This window comes from Vulpes lagopus, chromosome 8 (assembly GCF_018345385.1).
Source record: "Vulpes lagopus strain Blue_001 chromosome 8, ASM1834538v1, whole genome shotgun sequence".
In the NCBI taxonomy this organism is placed as follows: Eukaryota; Metazoa; Chordata; class Mammalia; order Carnivora; family Canidae; genus Vulpes; species Vulpes lagopus.
The window spans coordinates 127,134,608-127,152,763 of record NC_054831.1 but is presented as its reverse complement, the minus strand read 5'-3'; the positions used below and the strand labels follow the sequence as shown (position 1 = coordinate 127,152,763).

The 18,156-nt window shown below is 36.5% G+C and overlaps 1 protein-coding gene across 18 annotated transcripts in view; it reads right to left on the bottom strand.

The window, feature by feature from the left end:
* Nucleotides 1-18,156, bottom strand: part of EIF4G3 (eukaryotic translation initiation factor 4 gamma 3) — a 336,337-nt gene that overhangs the window by 129,026 nt on the left and 189,155 nt on the right. For 10 of the 18 annotated variants that reach the window (XM_041768194.1, XM_041768199.1, XM_041768195.1 and 7 more), the window contains 4 exons: nt 13,395-13,415; nt 12,348-12,527; nt 11,658-11,772; nt 2,396-2,493 (listed from right to left, as the gene is read on the bottom strand). In XM_041768194.1, the coding sequence (XP_041624128.1) occupies nt 2,396-2,493; nt 11,658-11,772; nt 12,348-12,527; nt 13,395-13,415 (414 nt within the window). The remainder of the gene's footprint in view (nt 1-2,395; nt 2,494-11,657; nt 11,773-12,347; nt 12,528-13,394; nt 13,416-18,156) is intronic. The other 8 variants (XM_041768196.1, XM_041768203.1, XM_041768197.1 and 5 more) reach the window with 1 other exon arrangement.

The window sequence follows — 18,156 nt, the reverse complement described above, 5'->3', positions numbered from 1 at the left end:
TCTGGAAAACTGTGTGGAGGTTCCTCAAAGAGTTAAAAATAGACCTGCCCTACGACCCAGCAATTGCACTGTTGGGGATTTACCCCAAAGATTCAGATGCAATGAAACGTCGGGACACCTGCACCCCGATGTTTCTATCAGCAATGGCCACAATAGCCAAACTGTGGAAGGAGCCTCGGTGTCCATCGAAAGATGAATGGATAAAGAAGATGTGGTTTATGTATACAATGGAATATTACTCAGCAATTAGAAACGACAAATACCCACCATTTGCTTCAACGTGGATGGAACTGGAGGGTATTATGCTGAGTGAAATAAGTCAATCGGAGAAGGACAAACAGTGTATGTTCTCATTCATTTGGGGAATATGAATAATAGTGAAAGGGAATATAAAGGAAGGGAAAAGAAATGTTGGGAAATATCAGGAAGGGAGACAGAACATAAAGACTCCTAACTCGGGGAAACGAACTAGGGGTGGTGGAAGGGGAGGAGGGCGGGTGTTGGAGGGGAATGGGTGACGGGCACTGAGGTGGACACTTGACGGGATGAGCACTGGGTGTTTTTCTGTATGTTGGTAAATTAAACACCAATAAAAGTTAATTAAAAAAAAAAAAAAAAAAAGGACACAATAATTTAAAAATTATATTGCATCTTTAAAATTAAATATCAGCCAGTAGAAAGAATGAAATAGATCTACATGCACTGATATGGAATGATCATTCAGGTGTATTGGTAGGTAAAAAGATTCAAGATGCAGAAAAGTATATATGGTATTCTTTCAATTTTTTAAAGGCTACCTATGCTTACAGCTGTCAGTGGAAATAGTGCTGCAAAGGAGATGGAGCACCTGGGTCTGACCTTCCATCCTGTGACAGTGCTGAGACAAAGGCCGCTCCTACTATTACTGCCTCCAGCCTAGCTTCTTTGAAATGTCAAAGCATTTGCTAATAAAACACCTGGATCTGGAAGCTGTTTTGGGCTTTTTTTTTTTGTATATTTTTTTTACTGGAGTTTGATTTGCCAACATATAGTAATAACACCCAGTGCTCATTCCAACAAGTGCCCCCCTCAGCGCCCATCACCCAGTCACCCCATCCCTCTGCCCACCCCCTCTTCCACTACCCCTCATCCCTTGTTCATTTCCCAGAGTTGGGGGTCTCTCATGTTTTGTCACCTTTCTGATTTTACCCACTCATTTTCTTTCCTTTCCTGTTTTGAGAATTCTTAAGTAAGATTTCTAACATCAGCTATTTTTCAGGTACAGAAACTTGTCTCTACTACAGTTTTAAATATTGCTTTTGTCCTACTTTCTTGTTCAGTAAAATATATGATGTCTTCCATTTTCATCATCTTCTGTAATGATGTTTCTACATTCTGGGTGTTTGTCATATCCAACATCTATTATGCTATCTCCATATTTCTGAAGCATACTTTCTCAACATCAGTGTCCTGATACTGGCATGTCCTGTTTATTTTATTTTATTTTTTTTCCAAAGTAGCTCATTTTATTTATTTTTTAATATAAAAAATGGGACTGGGGAGACAGGGACACATGCAGGGGATGGCAGGGTCCCTCCTGGCCTCAGGCCTCTGTCCCCCCATCCTGCAGAGGGAGAGACGGTCAGAGGAAGAATGTCCTGTTTATTTTAATGTGTGCATAAGAAATTTGTATCTGATAATCAAAGAGCCCATGTTTGGAACTTTATTTTTATTAAATAAGAGCACTTTCAAGGGTACTGATTGCTATCATATCCCTCCCACCTATCTCATCCTCATGAATCTCATTTTATGCTATGATATCCCACCTAATGGATAAGAGATTGCAAGCCATTCTTCTGGCAATGTGAATTTTATATTACTGCACTCTAATTTTCTTGGGCCTGCCTTAGTAGACAAAGGCAAAGCCCCTATAACTTCTTAAAAACAGAATACATTTTCTAAACTATTTCTAAAAATAAATCTATTTCACAGGGAGGATTTTTCTTATTGTCCTTAACACTGTGCTGATTTTTCCCCTTTAAGTTCATATTTGCGTGCAGAGCTGATCAGGACTAGTTAAAGGACAATAATCAGTAGGTAAAAACAGATCTCAAATTTCTCCCACTTAGTAAGATCTTAGCAGAGTAAATCTCCTAGTTCTAAAGAAGGCATGATGTCATCTAGCATATCTAGCTCAGTGCATGCTGAAAAATGATATTAAGCAAATTGTTTTTTTTATAACTTCTACTTATTATGTCCATACAAATTGTCTGGGTCTAGCAATAAGGATATAAACAACAAAAAATGGCAGTCATTTGTGAACTGAGAGGTAATGATTACAACTATGTGTACACTTATTTGACAAGGGGTTGGACATTCTATTTTAAAATAAAAAAAATTAATAAATATCTCTTACTGTTTTTTTCTCTCTCTTGGCTGGAGGGGGCTGCTGCTGTGTAGGCACTATGATTGGTGCTGACTGATACACTGGCTGACTTGGGTAAAAAGGCGTTCCTAAAGAATTAGAAAGAAATGAAAAGAAGCATTCAGTTATTTTGTCAACCACTATAAAAATACTATTAGCCCTGTGGCTTTGGACAATAAGTTAATTTTAAAAAGGTAAAAAAGTAACAAAAACATTCCTCTTAATCATATCTATTTACTAGCTCCCCTCTATTTACTGAAGTGGTCAAGGAATGATTCCCAAACAGTCATAAACAACTTTTTGTTAGCATCCAATATGAAAACAACTAAATAACCACTCCTGCAGACTGCCACCAGTCACCTTTCAAAAAAATGAATCGTACTACAGCACTAATCTTAAAAAATCTATTCTGGGGAGCCTGACCATTTCCCATTTCCTGCAATATGATTCTCAAGCAAGGGTCTGTCTTAATGTTGTGTGTGGATTTGGTCAGAGGCAAGAGAACATATGTGATCATCTTGTGGAGTGGGAGCAATCTGATTCTTCTCCCTATTTACAGAGAACCACTGTCATATCATAGGGAACTACCATTTAGGCTTACCAAATGTCATACTGTTGGAGCAGAAAAAAAGGCTGAGATTAAGCAGTCAAAAAATAAAATCTGATACTAAAAGTCCAGGTTCCAGGGTTCTAACTACATTATGTACCACACTCCCTAGCTCCATACCTTAGCTCTAGCTACAATCTATCTCTACTACTATCCCTTGAGGACCCTAGTCTCTTTGACATTGTTCTCACCTTTTGACAATGTTGTCCTTCCATCTGAAATTATTTTCTTCCACCCAGCCCTTGTATTTTTTTTAAAGATTTTTAATTTATTTATTCATAGAGATGCAGAGAGAGAGAGAGAGAGAGAGAGAGAGAGGCAGAGACACAGGCAGAGGGAGAAGCAAGCTCCATGCAGAGAGCCCGACGTGGGACTCGATCCAGGGTCTCCAGGATCATGCCCTGGGCTGCAGGCAGCGCTATACCACTGCGCCACTGGGGCTGCCCGCCCTGTATTCTTAATGAATACTTTAACTTTTGAAACTTTGACTATTATCATAATTACTATTAAGCCAGAGTACTTGCAGTAGAGGTGATGAGAGGAAGGGTCAGATACTGGATACATTAAGTAAAACCTACAGATTTGCTGATAGAGTGGATGTGACTATGAGACAAAGTGTCAAGGAAAACTCTTAAGGTTTTTTTTGTTGCAGCAAGTGGAAGAATGGAAGTGCTATTTACTGTGCTATTTATTTACTTACTGAGATGAGGAAAACTAGAGGAAGAGTAGAGTTTTAAGGGATAAAAATCAAGAGTTCAATTTTGGACATGTAAAGTTTCAGTTTCTTACTAGACCTTCAAAGGAAGATAGCAAGTAGGCAGGAAGGGACCCAAGGCTGGAATCAGAGAATAGGTATCCATTTTGGAATTAGTAGAGTATGGACAAAATTTAAACCATGAGACTGGGTAACTGAGGAAATCAGTACAAATAGAGAATAAACCCAAGGATGAAATTTTGGGGCACTCTATGCTGTTCAGAAATTACAGGTATGAAGAAAAAAACCAGCAAAGGAGATGAAAAAGAAAATCAAAGCAGCGGTTGAAGTAAAAAGAATGGTTCAGGAATGGGGAGTGTGCATAACTATGTAAAATGGTGCTGAGAGGTCAAGGGGGACTCAGCAAAGTAGAATTCACAGGTAACCCTGACAAAAGTTATGTGCGTGGGGGCAGGGAAGTACATCCTAATTAAGGTGGGCTCAACCGTGAATGAGATGGAAATGAAGACAGTTGAGCATAGATAACTCCTTTTCTCAAAATTCTGCTATAAAGGGAAGAAGAAAAATTGTTTTTGTTTTGTTTTTTAAGATGGGAATTAAACTGCATATACCTGTATGCCAAAGGGACTAATCTAGTAAAAAAGAAAAAAAATGATAATGCCAGCAACAGAGAAGAGAACAGCTAGAGTAATAGCCATAAATGTGTACATGATTGGATCCAGTGCACAAGTGTAAGATTGGCTTTGGTAGAAGCAGTGACAGTTGAGCTTTGATAACAAGAAGGAAAAACAAAGGTAAGAAAGTAGTTAACAAGTAAAATCCTTGGTACATTAGTAAACAGTCAAATAATACTGGCTCTATTATAACTCGTCATAATATTATGACTCCTCATCATCAACATCAAACCATCCCCACCGTCCTCACAATAGTTTTCAAGTGGTAATTTCCTGGAAGCAGTATGATTTGCAGTACCAGAACCCTGCAAGTCTCAATCAAATTTGGAGATCTAAACAGGGGGCACAGCTAGGATTTCAATGAATTCAATGTAAAAAGAGAAAAACACATTAGCCATGCTTCTAGTAGTACATAAACTATTCTCAAACTCAAGCTTAAATAAGCAATTCTATACTATCCTATATATCACTAGTTCCAAAACTCAGAAAACAATCCTCTAAAATTGGTTTCAAATACTGCTAGGTAAGTAATACAATCTGCTCATCTTGCCATATTCTTTAAAATAAGTGAAATAAGATCCAAAAGGTGAATCAGGGCAGCCCGGGCAGCTCAGCGGTTTAGCGCCCCCTTCAGCCCAGGGCCTGGTCCTGGTGACCTGGGAGCAAGTCCCACTTGGGGCTTCCTGCACAGAGCCTGCTTCTCCCTCTGCCTGTGTCTCTACTGCCGCCACCCCCAACCCCACCATCTCTCATGAATAAATAAAATCTTTTTTTTTTTTTTAAAAGGTGAATCATCCCACTAAGAAAAAATCAGATTGTTCTAAGAAAACATTTTTCAGTCAATACGACTGGGGTAGAGACTGGTATATAATACACAATACCATCTGAATATACCTGGCAGCATAGGATATCTCAATAATGGGGTTAAACACAATTAGCAAAATATCAAGTCAACTGTGGACCCCAGCAGAGTGAGCCTTCTACCAAATAATGGTTATCGTTTATAAAATATTAATCCAACTTCTTATATAGTCAAAGACATTTAAAAACATTTATTTTGGGATTCCTGGGTGGCCCAGTCAGTTAAGTGTCTAAGGGCCCTGGGAGCAAGCCCTTCTCTCTTTCCCTCTGCCTGCTGACCCTGCTTGTGCTCTCTCTCTCTTCCTGTCAAATAAATAAATAAAATATTTAAAAACTAAAATAAAAACTTTAATTAAAAATGTGAGTGACTTTTACATACTATTTATCAATTAGGCACGTTACTTAATGACCCTGGCCTCATATGAATGGAATGTAGCCAGGTTTATCTAGATCAGGGGTATGTCAACTAAAGCCATAAGGCTAATAAATCCAGTGCAATGTTATAAACAAAGTTTATTAGAATACACCTACATACAGTATTTTATCTATTTTATCTATTACCTATGGATTCTCTTTCACTAAAATGGCAGAGTTGAATAGATGCAACAGAAACCATACGGCCTGCAAAACCTGTAATATTGCCCTTTATAAAAAATAAGGCTGATCCTTTCTTCCCCGATCCCTGTTCTCAATCAGTGGTTCTCTAAACCTCAGTCTATACAGAATGTGTCAATGATATATGGCAAAATTTATACAATAATAATATTACTATAATAGCACAAATCGAGCCACAACTATAGGCTTGCCAATTTGACATTTTGGAAAGGTCTGTTACTATTTTGAAATTATTTCAGTCTTGTTCCTTTGTTCTTGAAACAGCCTTCCTCTTTATCATTTCCTCTTCAGGCTGACTCAGTTCTCCACTCTCGTTGCATCTGAAGCAAGTGATACACCAAGTTTATCAGCTGCTTGAATAAAAGATAGACGTTGGCCGTGAAATTGAAGAGTGGAGTGTATTATTCTATTCTAAGTGAGAAAGAGCTCTCCCTAGTCTAAATTTCCAGTTTTTGCAAAGGAAGTTTATTTTCAGAGTAAAAAGTATTTTCATATCTTTTGAGGGGACGTTAGCTCATCAGGAAAGAATATTATTAGGTGTTTAACTACTAACATTTAGGCTGATGCATAACTTATTAGACCCTGAAAACTAATTTGCTGAAATCTGTTTTGTCCTGTAAGACCAACCCTTAATGTACAGTCTGTTTTCCTGTGCTCAGGTCAGGACCTCCACTTGGCTTTTCCTCTTTGGTCTCCCGTTTGCAGCTCTTAAACAGTTTTAGTCGGACTTTTGAGGAGGACTTGAGGAGAAAGTGCATCTGTTCAGTGTTTTGGTTCCTTTAATAGGATGCTGCCTAACCCAGCTCATTTCTATGTCCTGTTGTTGACTTTGTTATTCTTGCAGGTAATTGAAAGAAAATGTAATGGATGGGCGTCATTAAAACCAGCTCAAAAATATATTCTTGTCCTAAAGATTTCTTGTCAAGATGTCTTGGATCGCACTTTTGTTGAGGGAAGACAGTGTAAATAGTTAAAGAATGTTGATAAAACTGAAACATTTGGTTATGGAATTGTGTGTGGTGTTTGAAGGTTTCTGTTTGTGAAATGTATGTATTAAAAATAATAAAATTTCAGAAACTAAAAAAAAAAAAAAAAAAAAGAAACAGCCTTCCTTTGTGAAATGCTATTGAAATTAAATAGCAGTTTTCTTTGAAAGTCTTTGTGGCAAAATTTAAAAAATAATAGTCCTATACGTTTCTTCCTTTATTTTACTTTATTTTTTAATTTTGTTTGACCAGGATATTGAAAGATCTGGGAACCAGTGGTCTGGACAACATTTAGATTTCTTCTCAATGGTAAAGCCCCCAGCACAATAATCAAACAAATGTACTGTAAGATCCTGAAAGGCAAGGAGACTATCTTAACATCTACATTCTACAAAATGCCCATCATGTGGTCTTGTACATTGCAAGTCTTCTAAAAACCTATCAAAACTGAATTTTTCCATAGAAACAAATATAGGTGGTTAAATATGCAGGTCAGCACATAAAAGCTCATATTTATCCCATGATATCCCATAATAATCATAAGCTCAGTATACAAGCATGTCAACAATCACAATATTTTTTTTAAGATTTATTTATTTATTTATTTATTTATTTATTTATTTATTTATTTATTTTAAAGAGAGACAGAGCAAAAGCAGGAGGGGCAGAAAGAGAAGGAGAGAGAATCTCAAGCAGACCCCACACTGAGCACAGAGCCCAACAAAGTGCCTAATCCCAGGACCCCAAGATAATCACCTGAGCCAAAACCAAGAGTCTGTTGCTTAACTGACTGCACCACTGAGGCACCCCAACAATCACAGTATTAACACTCCATGAAAACAAAATCAAATTCAACTTTGGATGTTTGAACACTTCCCAACTCCACATACCATGGGGAACAATGGATGAATCCTTCAGCTCTTAGGAGGTGAATAAGGTGCCCAAGCCCCACAAAACTCAGGAAGGGTGGAAAATAAAATGAAAGGGGGAGGTAGAAATCACAAGATAGAGTGAGAAAAAGGGAGAGTATATTAGTTTGAAGGAAAGGACAACGGGATGTTTTATAACAAAGTAAATTCTCAAGCTTTTCTTTTCCTTTCTCAGTATCACTGTCACTACTAACCACACCTGTTTGCTCCCACCAAACACCAATTTTTTACAACTTGGGCCACCACTCCTAGCGTTTGCCTGGAAGTAATGTCAGTCTTCATGAGGTATTTATTTTTCTAATATAATAGGCATCAAAATATTTAAGAAACACTGATGAGAAAAAAACTGAAAAATGACATTGATCAAATACTATTCATTATTTTTTCTCAACACTATAGAAACACCACTAGAATTATACTGCACAAATACAATTTTATGATCTTGGTTACTGAACTTTAGGGTAGGTAAAAATATTCTTTGAGAATCACTGTTCAAGATTTAAACTGAACAGAGGAGCAAAATGCTAGTGCCCCAGAGCTAAGGACAAAGAACTAAGAATTCTGTAAAACAGTCAGTCTAACTTACCAACTCAACCACTAGGGAAGTAAGAAACAAGACTAGGATTTGTTCCTTACCAGTTCAGCTAGAAGAAGGCCCTCTGCCCTAGAGTGGAGGGCTGCAGTGCTTTAGAATACAGAACTAGGACTTCATTCCTTATACTTTTTTTTTTTTTTTTTTTTACCTGAACCCAAGGCTAGGAAGGAAGAGGAGGGAGAGTAAAGGGGGGATATCAAGATCAGAAGGAAATGAAGAACTTAAGTGGAGACGAGATTCCAAGGAGAAAATATGAAAGGGGTGTTCTTGGCTTCTAGACCATAAGGCCAGAATAGCTGCCCAAAAGTAGTATAGCTGAAGGATCTCACATTGATGGGAACTACTGGATCAAAACTTTTAAGTCTGATAAAAGCATATTAACTACTATACACTTTAAATCTGAAATATCTGCCCAAATAAGGAAAATAGTCTGAATCTCCTATCAATAGAGGACTGGATTATACATTATGATTCATTACTAAAATGGAATACTATGTGGATTGAATTCTATAGCTGGGCAGCCGGAGTGGCTTAGGGGTTTAGCACCGCCTTCAGCCCAGGGCATGATCCTGGAGACCCCAGATCGAGTCCCACGTCAGGCTCCCTGCATGGAGCCTGCTTCTCCCTCTGCCTGTGTCTCTGCCTCTCTTTCTCTCTCTGTCTCTCATGAATAAATAAATAAAATCTTAAAAAAAAAAAAAAATTCTATAGCTAATGAAATGGGAAGATGTCCAGGAATATACTGTAAGATGGAGAGAAAAACCAAGAAAGTTTTAGAACATTACAAATAGCATGTGCCCATTTTTATTAAAAATTGTTTAAATATAAGTGAAAAATATGTGTTAATCTGTTATATTTTTTCTATAGGAATGGAGAAGGGGAGAAAAACTGGCTATTTCAACTTTTTACATTCTATATTATTTGCATTTTTCTCACTAACTTGGTTACTTTCATAATGAAAAATTAAGATTGCTTTTCTCATCTTAAGGAAACTAGGTAAACTGTTTTAATCTAGATGGCAAACTGCTTACTTGATGGATTTTGGATCTGTGTAAGAATTTTCCTAAGAAGAAAGAATATCTAGTAAAGGAAACAAACATCAACAATATCTGAGATACAAGTGCCCCTCAATATCCTGCTTTTTGTGAAAATAAAACAAACACAGTATATGTAATAGAAATAACGCCAAATATGTTATAATATTGTATATACAAATCAGCAAAATATTGTCCTGCCATTAAACTCATCTATATCGTTTCTATATATACTGCAGTAGTATTAAAGTACAATAAAGAGGCTGGCACAGATTCCTAACAGAATTTTAAGGACAATATTTTCTGAGTCAAAAAGTCATTTATATAATGTGTAAATAGACTAGGATTCAGCGAGGTAACTTTCAAAATTATTTTATATGTAAGATACAACTACATTCCCACTACAACATGGAAATGAAAGAGAAAATGTGATTTTCAAGAGAAAATGTGGATTTCAGTATGTTTACTCTGACAGCTAATCTCATTTACAGTTTTCTATTAGATTAATTCTTGATTATATCAATAGACAATTTTACAATTAAACATAATTTTAATTGGGGGTGACTGGGTGGTTCAGTTGGTTAGGTGTCTTGACTCTTGATTTTGGCTCAGGTCATGATCTCAGGGTCCTGAGATCAAGCCCTTTTTCGGGGGTCTGTGCTCAGCCAGGAGTCTGCTTGCCCCTCTCCCTCTGCTCCTTCCCCTGTGCTCTCTCTCTCTCTCAAATAAACAAAATCTTTTTTAAAATTAGAAAATCACTGTAATTGGATTTAAATTTATAGAATAAGTACAAATACAAAGGCACTAAGGTGGCATGAAAACTCCAAGTTCAAACTAAGTTCAAGGGACACACAAGGGACACTTCAACAGTAATGATAATATTCTAAATCAAAGCTGGGTGATGTACATGTATTATTTTACATTAAAACACATATATGTAACATGTTGTTTTGAAAAATCAAGTATTTCCAAGTAAAATAACTACTTTAGTAAAGCCAGGTTTCATACATACACACACACACACACACTTGAGATATTTAATGGCATAATGAAGTACATCATTTTGCATCTACAATTTCACAAGCAATAGTGGCCAAAGTGAGAGAAAGGTTTTCCCTTTTCTAGAAGTGGTAAAACCAGATAACACTTTGTCCCTTGGCCTATTTCACCTCAAAACCTAAAGGAAATGTTTGTGAGCTCTTCTAATATCAATTATTTCTGCTGTAAAGGTTTTTAACAGAGACACTAAATCTCAAAGTTAAGAAACTGGTTAGTGGACACCTGTTTATCTGTAATAGATTACGTAATAATGAAGTATAATATGTGGGAGAAGTTTATTGAATAAGTTATTTTTATTACTCTTTAACTTAGTACAGGTTCATAAACAAAGTACAAACATGGCACTTACTTCTCTATATTAAAAACATCTGTGATTTTTCAAGGCATTCTCATTTCACTAATCCTCAAAAACAACCTTTTTTTTTCTTTAAGATTTTATTTATTTATTCATGAGAGACACAGAGAGAGAGGCAGAGACACAGGCAGAGGGAGAAGCAGGCTCCATGCAGGGAGCCTGATGTGGGGCTGGATCCTGGGTCTCTAGGATCAGGCCCTGGGCCAAAGGCGGCGCTAAACCACTGAGCCACCTGGGCTGCCCCTCAAAAACATGGTATGACAGATTTGTCACAAATTTACAGAAAAGGAATCATAGGGATACTGAGTTATATTCAGTCATCCCACCTAAACAGCCTACAGTTACTGTTTCAGGTGACAGGGCAGTAGTGAACAAAACAATGAAATTCCTTGTTTTTGTGGATAGTACATTCTAGTAGGAAAACATTAAACATTTTGGTAAATAGTGCTGAATGTTTATACTGTACTATATTTATAAAAAAAAAATCTGTGCATAAGTGGATCCACACAGTTCAAACCAATGATGTTCAACAGTTTTATATTTATTCCATCAGCAAAAATCCAGGTAATGATGAGTTGGTTGCAGATTCAGAACCTTGAGACATGGGTTTTTTGCAACAGAATTACCAACTCTTTCAGGAGTCATTCATTAACTAAATATACTCCTGTAATACTCTTTCCTTGTAAGTCACTAAAATGCTTTCCATTTAGAATGTTTGCAACATTTAAAAATCCTATATACCACTGTCTAAACTGATTGGCCAAACAGGAAAAAGAAATAAACACAACAAACTACCAAATATTGCCCAATACTTCATACATACCATAAGCATTGGGGAAGTCCCCAGGTCCTGGTCCAGGATAAAAAGGCCCGGGTCCTGGAGGTTGAACTGGATACTGTTGTGGGGGCCCGACATAAGGAGGACCACTATGACGGTACTAGAAAAGAGAAGTTAAAGACAATTGTAAATGATGTGGTAGTAGCTTACTATTAAAAAAATAGCTTTGTGTGTGTATATATATCAAAAAGAATTAACTGAAATAAGGTAAAAACATCTGATTAAATACTTTCAAAAATGCTTGCGATCCAGATGCATAAGGACAAAGAGAAAGAGGTGCATTATGTAAAATCATACAGCAAATCAATGCACAGACAGACATCTTCTCAGTGTAAAATTATTTTAAGGTGATAGTTTTCAATGAAATTGAAAGATCTTACAGGAACAGCATAATTACTGAGTCTGTTTTAGAGCAGATGGATATGGGGAAGGATTGGGGTAAAAGCTAAAAGATAAAAATAATTACTCCAACATCTTAGAAAAACTTAAGAGATGCAGAAATATCTCCTTACAATATTTCAGAAAATGACAAAATGGCTAGACTTACAACCAACAAAAAAGTTCACATATCACTAAAAACCAATGCCATCATCCACCATCCCTGCCTCCTCTGATGAGAATTTGGGTTAATCGCCACTCTACTGCTAGACCACACAGACTTGAGAGATACTTTACCTGTGGGATACAGTACTGAGGACCCTGCGGCACTGGGTACGGCATGGGCAGATGGTTAACCATCATGATGTGCTGATTGGCCTGATACACTGCAGTGGGTGTCTGTGCACCAGGACGAATGGAAGGACTGCTGTTCGGGATGGTAGCTCTAGGAGGCTGTATCTGAGGCCTCTGAAAAAACTGAGGAGGGGGAAAATATTTATTTTTTTTACAAAGAGGAATATGTAAATTTTACTATTTTGAGCTTTCTCATTACCAACTTGAATTGGAAATACATTATACATGAAAAGAGACTAAATTGCCTGTGGCTGGGATCACTAAAAATATTGTACGCTAGGCACATTAAATAAAGTTTTGTTCCATGCTGTCACACGTATGAAAACGGTAGGGCAGTCTCACTTTCAAAATGAAGTCTCAGCTAATTTAAATGAAAAATTATATACCATAATTACTATTTTTAAAGTATGTGATAAAATATAACAAAAGGGGTAGCTTATGTCTAATAAAAGTTGTTCTACTGTATAAAAGCACTTATTCTTTCAGTAAGAGTAGGTAGCTTATAAGAACTTATTAAAAATTTAAAACAGCCCCTAAAAAACTACCATTTAAGTAATTTATAAAATATTTCTGAACAAAAGGATTTTCATCTCAGTCTATCAGAGTCAAGTTAAATTAAAACTATAAGTAGAGTTGCCACATTCTGATTTGTCACACGATGGGAATGGCCTTCCTTTTTCTAAAACATGGATAACCCATATTAAACTGAACCCAATTTTGCTTTCTTGAATAACAGTATGTAATAAAAGTGGAAAATCTAGATAGACTCAAGAATGATATGGAAGGAGCAGAAGTCAAATTTATCAAATGGCGGCCAGTATCTGATTATTTATGGCTCTCACTGCAGGCTTAAAAGCCTTGAAACTATACACCAAAAGTAAATTCCCACCGTGAATGCATGTATATTCATCAGCAAACAGTCAATCTCATTGTAATAATAAGAAGGGAATAGAGTAATAAAAGAGGCCATGCAGAACCAGTAGTTGTTACCTGGATGGGTCTGAATCCTCCCTTCAATTATGAAGCAAGAAAGCAGCAGGAAACAGAAAGAAAGCCAATGGAAAAGCTTATAGATCAGTAGGAAAGGGTAGGACATAGCATGCAGCTCAACAAAAATATCTTTCTATTTAGTAATAATAGGAGAAGAAGGAAGATTAGAAAATCAGAATGACAATTCTTCACTTGAGAATTCAAGGACACATGGAATTGAAGAATTGAATCACACTTAATTGAATATAAATAAACCCAGTGGCAAAAATATTCTTATAGTAGCCACAAGTTATAAAGCTTGAAAGGCTATGTCAGATTCTTGTCCTTGGCTACACAGACATCCATTTTGTGAATTGGCATTAGTTTTTTAGCTTCTCTATGATCCACTCTCCATCTTTAATGGAGAAAAGAGTTAATAATCAAAATGTCATTCATTATTTTAAAGTTTGTAAATGTCCTAAGAAATAACTAAACTTTTGAAAATATATCAGACCCTTCAGGACAGAAACCTGCTCTTCTCAACTAACACAGCATATAAAAGGCCACTTAAAGCTTTAAAATGGGGAAATATAAAACTAGTCTTAAAATGTGGTCTAGCTCCAAAATCTCTTGAGTTGTCTCACAATTCCAGACATGAGCATTGCTATTGGTCCAAATAAAGGCAAGGATGAGCTTTGGGCCCACTCAAGTCTGTCTTACTCTTGAGTGTCAAGCTACCCATACATAGTAAAAGAAGTAACTTTTTATCTTATGCTGAATTGGAAGAATTAGGATCCAACATCCAAGGCTCATCCCCATTTGAAAGGCCTTCACAACCCAGGACAAATAAAGCCCTAAAGAGTTAAGTCACAGAAAAGCAACAGATAGTACAGCAGGAGAATGGAGTGGATGGGGGAACCAGATGGGGAAGGCCATAGAGAGTAGTTGATGGAGATGAAAAGAAGACACAAGAAGCAAAGTTGCTAACACAGGAACCTGAGCAGAGCCATACACAGCAATAGTGTCATAGTTTTTTCCATTGGCACAGTTTTGGTAACAGGCACAAGAATTTCTGTTGGCTGCAACCAAGAACACTGAACTAGTAAACTTTCCACTCTACACTTCACTTCTCATAAGTACACAGCAGATAGAATCTATTATTCATCAATCTATTATTCATATGAGCTGTAAACACATTTCATGAATGAACTTAAACATTTTTATAACTTGGTTAATATGGCAGGAGCCACAAAACTCTTACAGGCCTCAAGGAGAGGACAGTCATTCATCTGCTCAACTTCATGAGCATTACTCCATGCTGGATGCAGTGGACTGAAATCTTACTCCTGTAAGATACTTTTCCACCAACTCTAGAGGGCAGCCAAGACAAGGAGAGTATCAAACACAAGTGAAGATCCACTGTATTTATATTATCATTAAATTTTGTCAGAGTACTTACTGACTGAATAGACATGGTTTTATTAACTTGTATAGAGCAAGAAAAGCATATATGGGCGAAGTTTCCCCACAAATCTAACAGTTTACTATATGTGAGTCCTTTTCCTGGCAATGGTTTCCAAATCCTCCACCAGGGTTTTTAACTCCTGTTTACAACAGCTGAGAATACAGTTTATTCAAGAAGGATTCAGAAGGCTGTTTTCTTCAGTTGTTTTGAAAGAAAAACAAGTGTTTCTGATGATACGGCTAATATTAATAAACACCTGAATCCAGGAAAATACCAAATTTATGGTTACATGGACATGCAATTTTTTTTAAAAACTAAGACTTCAGCTTTGAAGCAATGAAGAAAAGTGTATTCATATATGTACATTAAATAATACTGAAGATTTATACAGCACTTACTAGCTACCAGGTACTGCTCTAATCATTTTACATATATGCTAAATTATTCTCACAACAAACCTCTAAGGTGGGTAGTATTATTAACACCCCCATTAGATATATGGGGAAATTGAGGGACAGAAAGACTAAGTAATTTACTAAAGGTCTCCCATCTGTAATTTAAACACAGTCAGGTTTAGTTCTATAACTTTAACTATTATACACTCTACTTCTCATAAAATGGAATACTCCTTGTATTTTCAAACAATTGTTGCCAATAAGAAGAAATGTTTTCTAAGGCTGAAGGGATATGGTGAGCTCTTTATCCAACTACACTAATGAGTGGCAAATCCCTCAATTATAGCTGATTCCTAGTAAGAAAAATGTTCCATCAATTACTTTATAGAATCCATGATTATTTTTAAGGAAAATAAATTTCTAATACTTGCAAGACTGTAATTCTTTACCTCCCTTAAAGTAACTGACACCTGTTCCTATGCTTCACATCCTTGGAACAACATTTACATCCTAGGTACAACAGAACTACTATTACTCACTGTAATAGTAAGATTTTTATAGGGACAGGCTCTCTGGAGCTTATTTTTCCCCTTTAGAAGTTCCCTCCTTCTCCCCAACTCACTGTAGTAAGATTTTTATAGGGACAGGCTCTCTGGAGCTTATTTTTCCCCTTTAGAAGTTCCCTCCTTCTCCCCAACCCCTCCTCCTTCTCTCTCTCTCTCTCTCTCTCTCTCTCACACACACACACACACACACACACACACACACACGTACACACACACACAATAAATACACAAGATTATAATATATAGGGCTAGAAAAGGTGTAATGGCTGGAAAGGCAAAGAAATCAAAAGAAATGGATTCTCTTTTTTGTGTTCTCTCTTAACCATTCAATTGTGAATTTAGCATTAGATTTAATAATGATGCAGGAAATTAAAAATCCGTGGGTAGGCATGGCAGCAAACTACAGGTTATTAAAAAGAACATATGAATGTGAATGAGCCTTCCCAAACTGTTTGCAATGCTTCTGAATTCCTTTTTCTCTCCACTGATCAAACTCTCCTGGATACTGGATATAAGGACAGTACAGGCCATTTAGTCTAACCACATATCTACAGTTTAAATCTCTTATTTGACATGCCCTTTGGGTTACGACACTTGAACAACTGAAGGTACAAATTCCAGTATATTATTAAATGGAGTTCTGACTTTCCTTCTACTGGCTCCAAATTTTTCTCTTTGCATCACCTTCCCTTTGGTCCAATAAATAGTCCTAAAATCACATCAAAGTCAAATCCTTCTTCTACAGAAGTGACAGATCTCTAAGTTATGTGAAGACAGCCATCACTGCCAACTTTTATACCAAGGTCTTTTTTTTGTTCTAAGCCAATCACTACCCTCCATTCCCTGTCCCTCCAACCAAGATTTTGAATTCCCTGTTCAGCTTTCTCTCAGTATGGTCCCACAGTTCAGTTTCACTAAAGAGAGAACCAAACACAAACATCCAGATGGTGTCTGCCCAGAATGTACCTGGACTCACTCAATAAATTTATCTGTGCAAAATGAAAGAGCAACATCTCTCTCTTACTCTGGTCGACTACATTTCCATTAATAAAACCAAGAAGAACAGAGGCTCTTTTGTCAACAACATTTTACTACTGATTGGTGCTGAGTTACAATCTTGTAAAACCCTTAAGTTTTCTTTATATACAACCTGGCAATAAGTCATGCTCTTCACTTTTGTATGTACTCTTAGAGTTATGTAATCAGGTTCAGATAGGGAATCTTGTATGTTATTCCTTTGAAAATATATCTAACAAAAAAGAAAAAAGAAAACACATCTAGCTAATTTAAACCCATCATTTCAGACTGTACAGATACTTCTGGATTCAAATGTATCATACAATGTCAAAACTGTATAACCATCAGCAAATCTGATAGGGATGTCACTAACCCAAGTCACTGATGAAAAATGTTGAAAAAGGCTAGGTAGAGAAGGGAGGAATCATGTATAAGAGAAGTATCATTTCCAATCTTGATTTCAATTTGTTTTAAGCCTTTTATCTTTCAATGTCTTTCAATGGTCCACTAGCATGCCAGGGGAATGGCAAGGGAAAGCATCAGCCCTCATTTGAGGTGGTACTTTGGGCAGCTTTCCCAAAGGGCTAGGGTACATTTAAAACAGAGGCTGAATTTAAAGTACTCATGATAGCTGACTTTCACTAAAACATTCTAGAAACCAGAAGGAAAATGTTGCATTTTAGAAAATCCTTCTAAAGATGTGATAATTATGCCATTACCTAAAGTTTCCTGGCTAATAACATTAGTAATAAATGCTTTTTGAAGATGTTGGTAATTATATCACTTCTCATGACTTCACTCTTTCTAAAATCATCAAAAGACAGTTATCTCTAAAAAAAAAAAATTTATTTAGACATTCCGTGAAAACTACCTATTCATTTTCAGCATTTGAAAAATCATATTCAATCATATTAGTTCTTCCTATGTGGAAAAAAACCCGACTAAATATTTATTAATTTGCAAAATAATAAAAACTATATCAAAGTATGTTTCTGATATCCCTACCTTTCTGCAATACACAGTTCAGACTACTAGAGGAACAGTAAAGACCTGCAATTATGAATTTTTTAGGTTAATATCTTCAAAAATTCTAGAGTACTCAAGAAAAATAACAGTGCTATAATTTTCTCACAAGTTATAAAGGGACAAGCAGTGAAAAGTCCACATAATGGAATACCACTCAATTACCAACCAGATATTCTGCTGCTTACAACAATTTACAATGAAGGCTATTATGATGTTCTAGGTTCTTTCTGTTCTTTCCTGGCACGTGGCCAGTATCACATAATTTATGTTTCCTTAAGAATTAGAAGATGTAAGCCCCAGAGCGGACCAGAGCG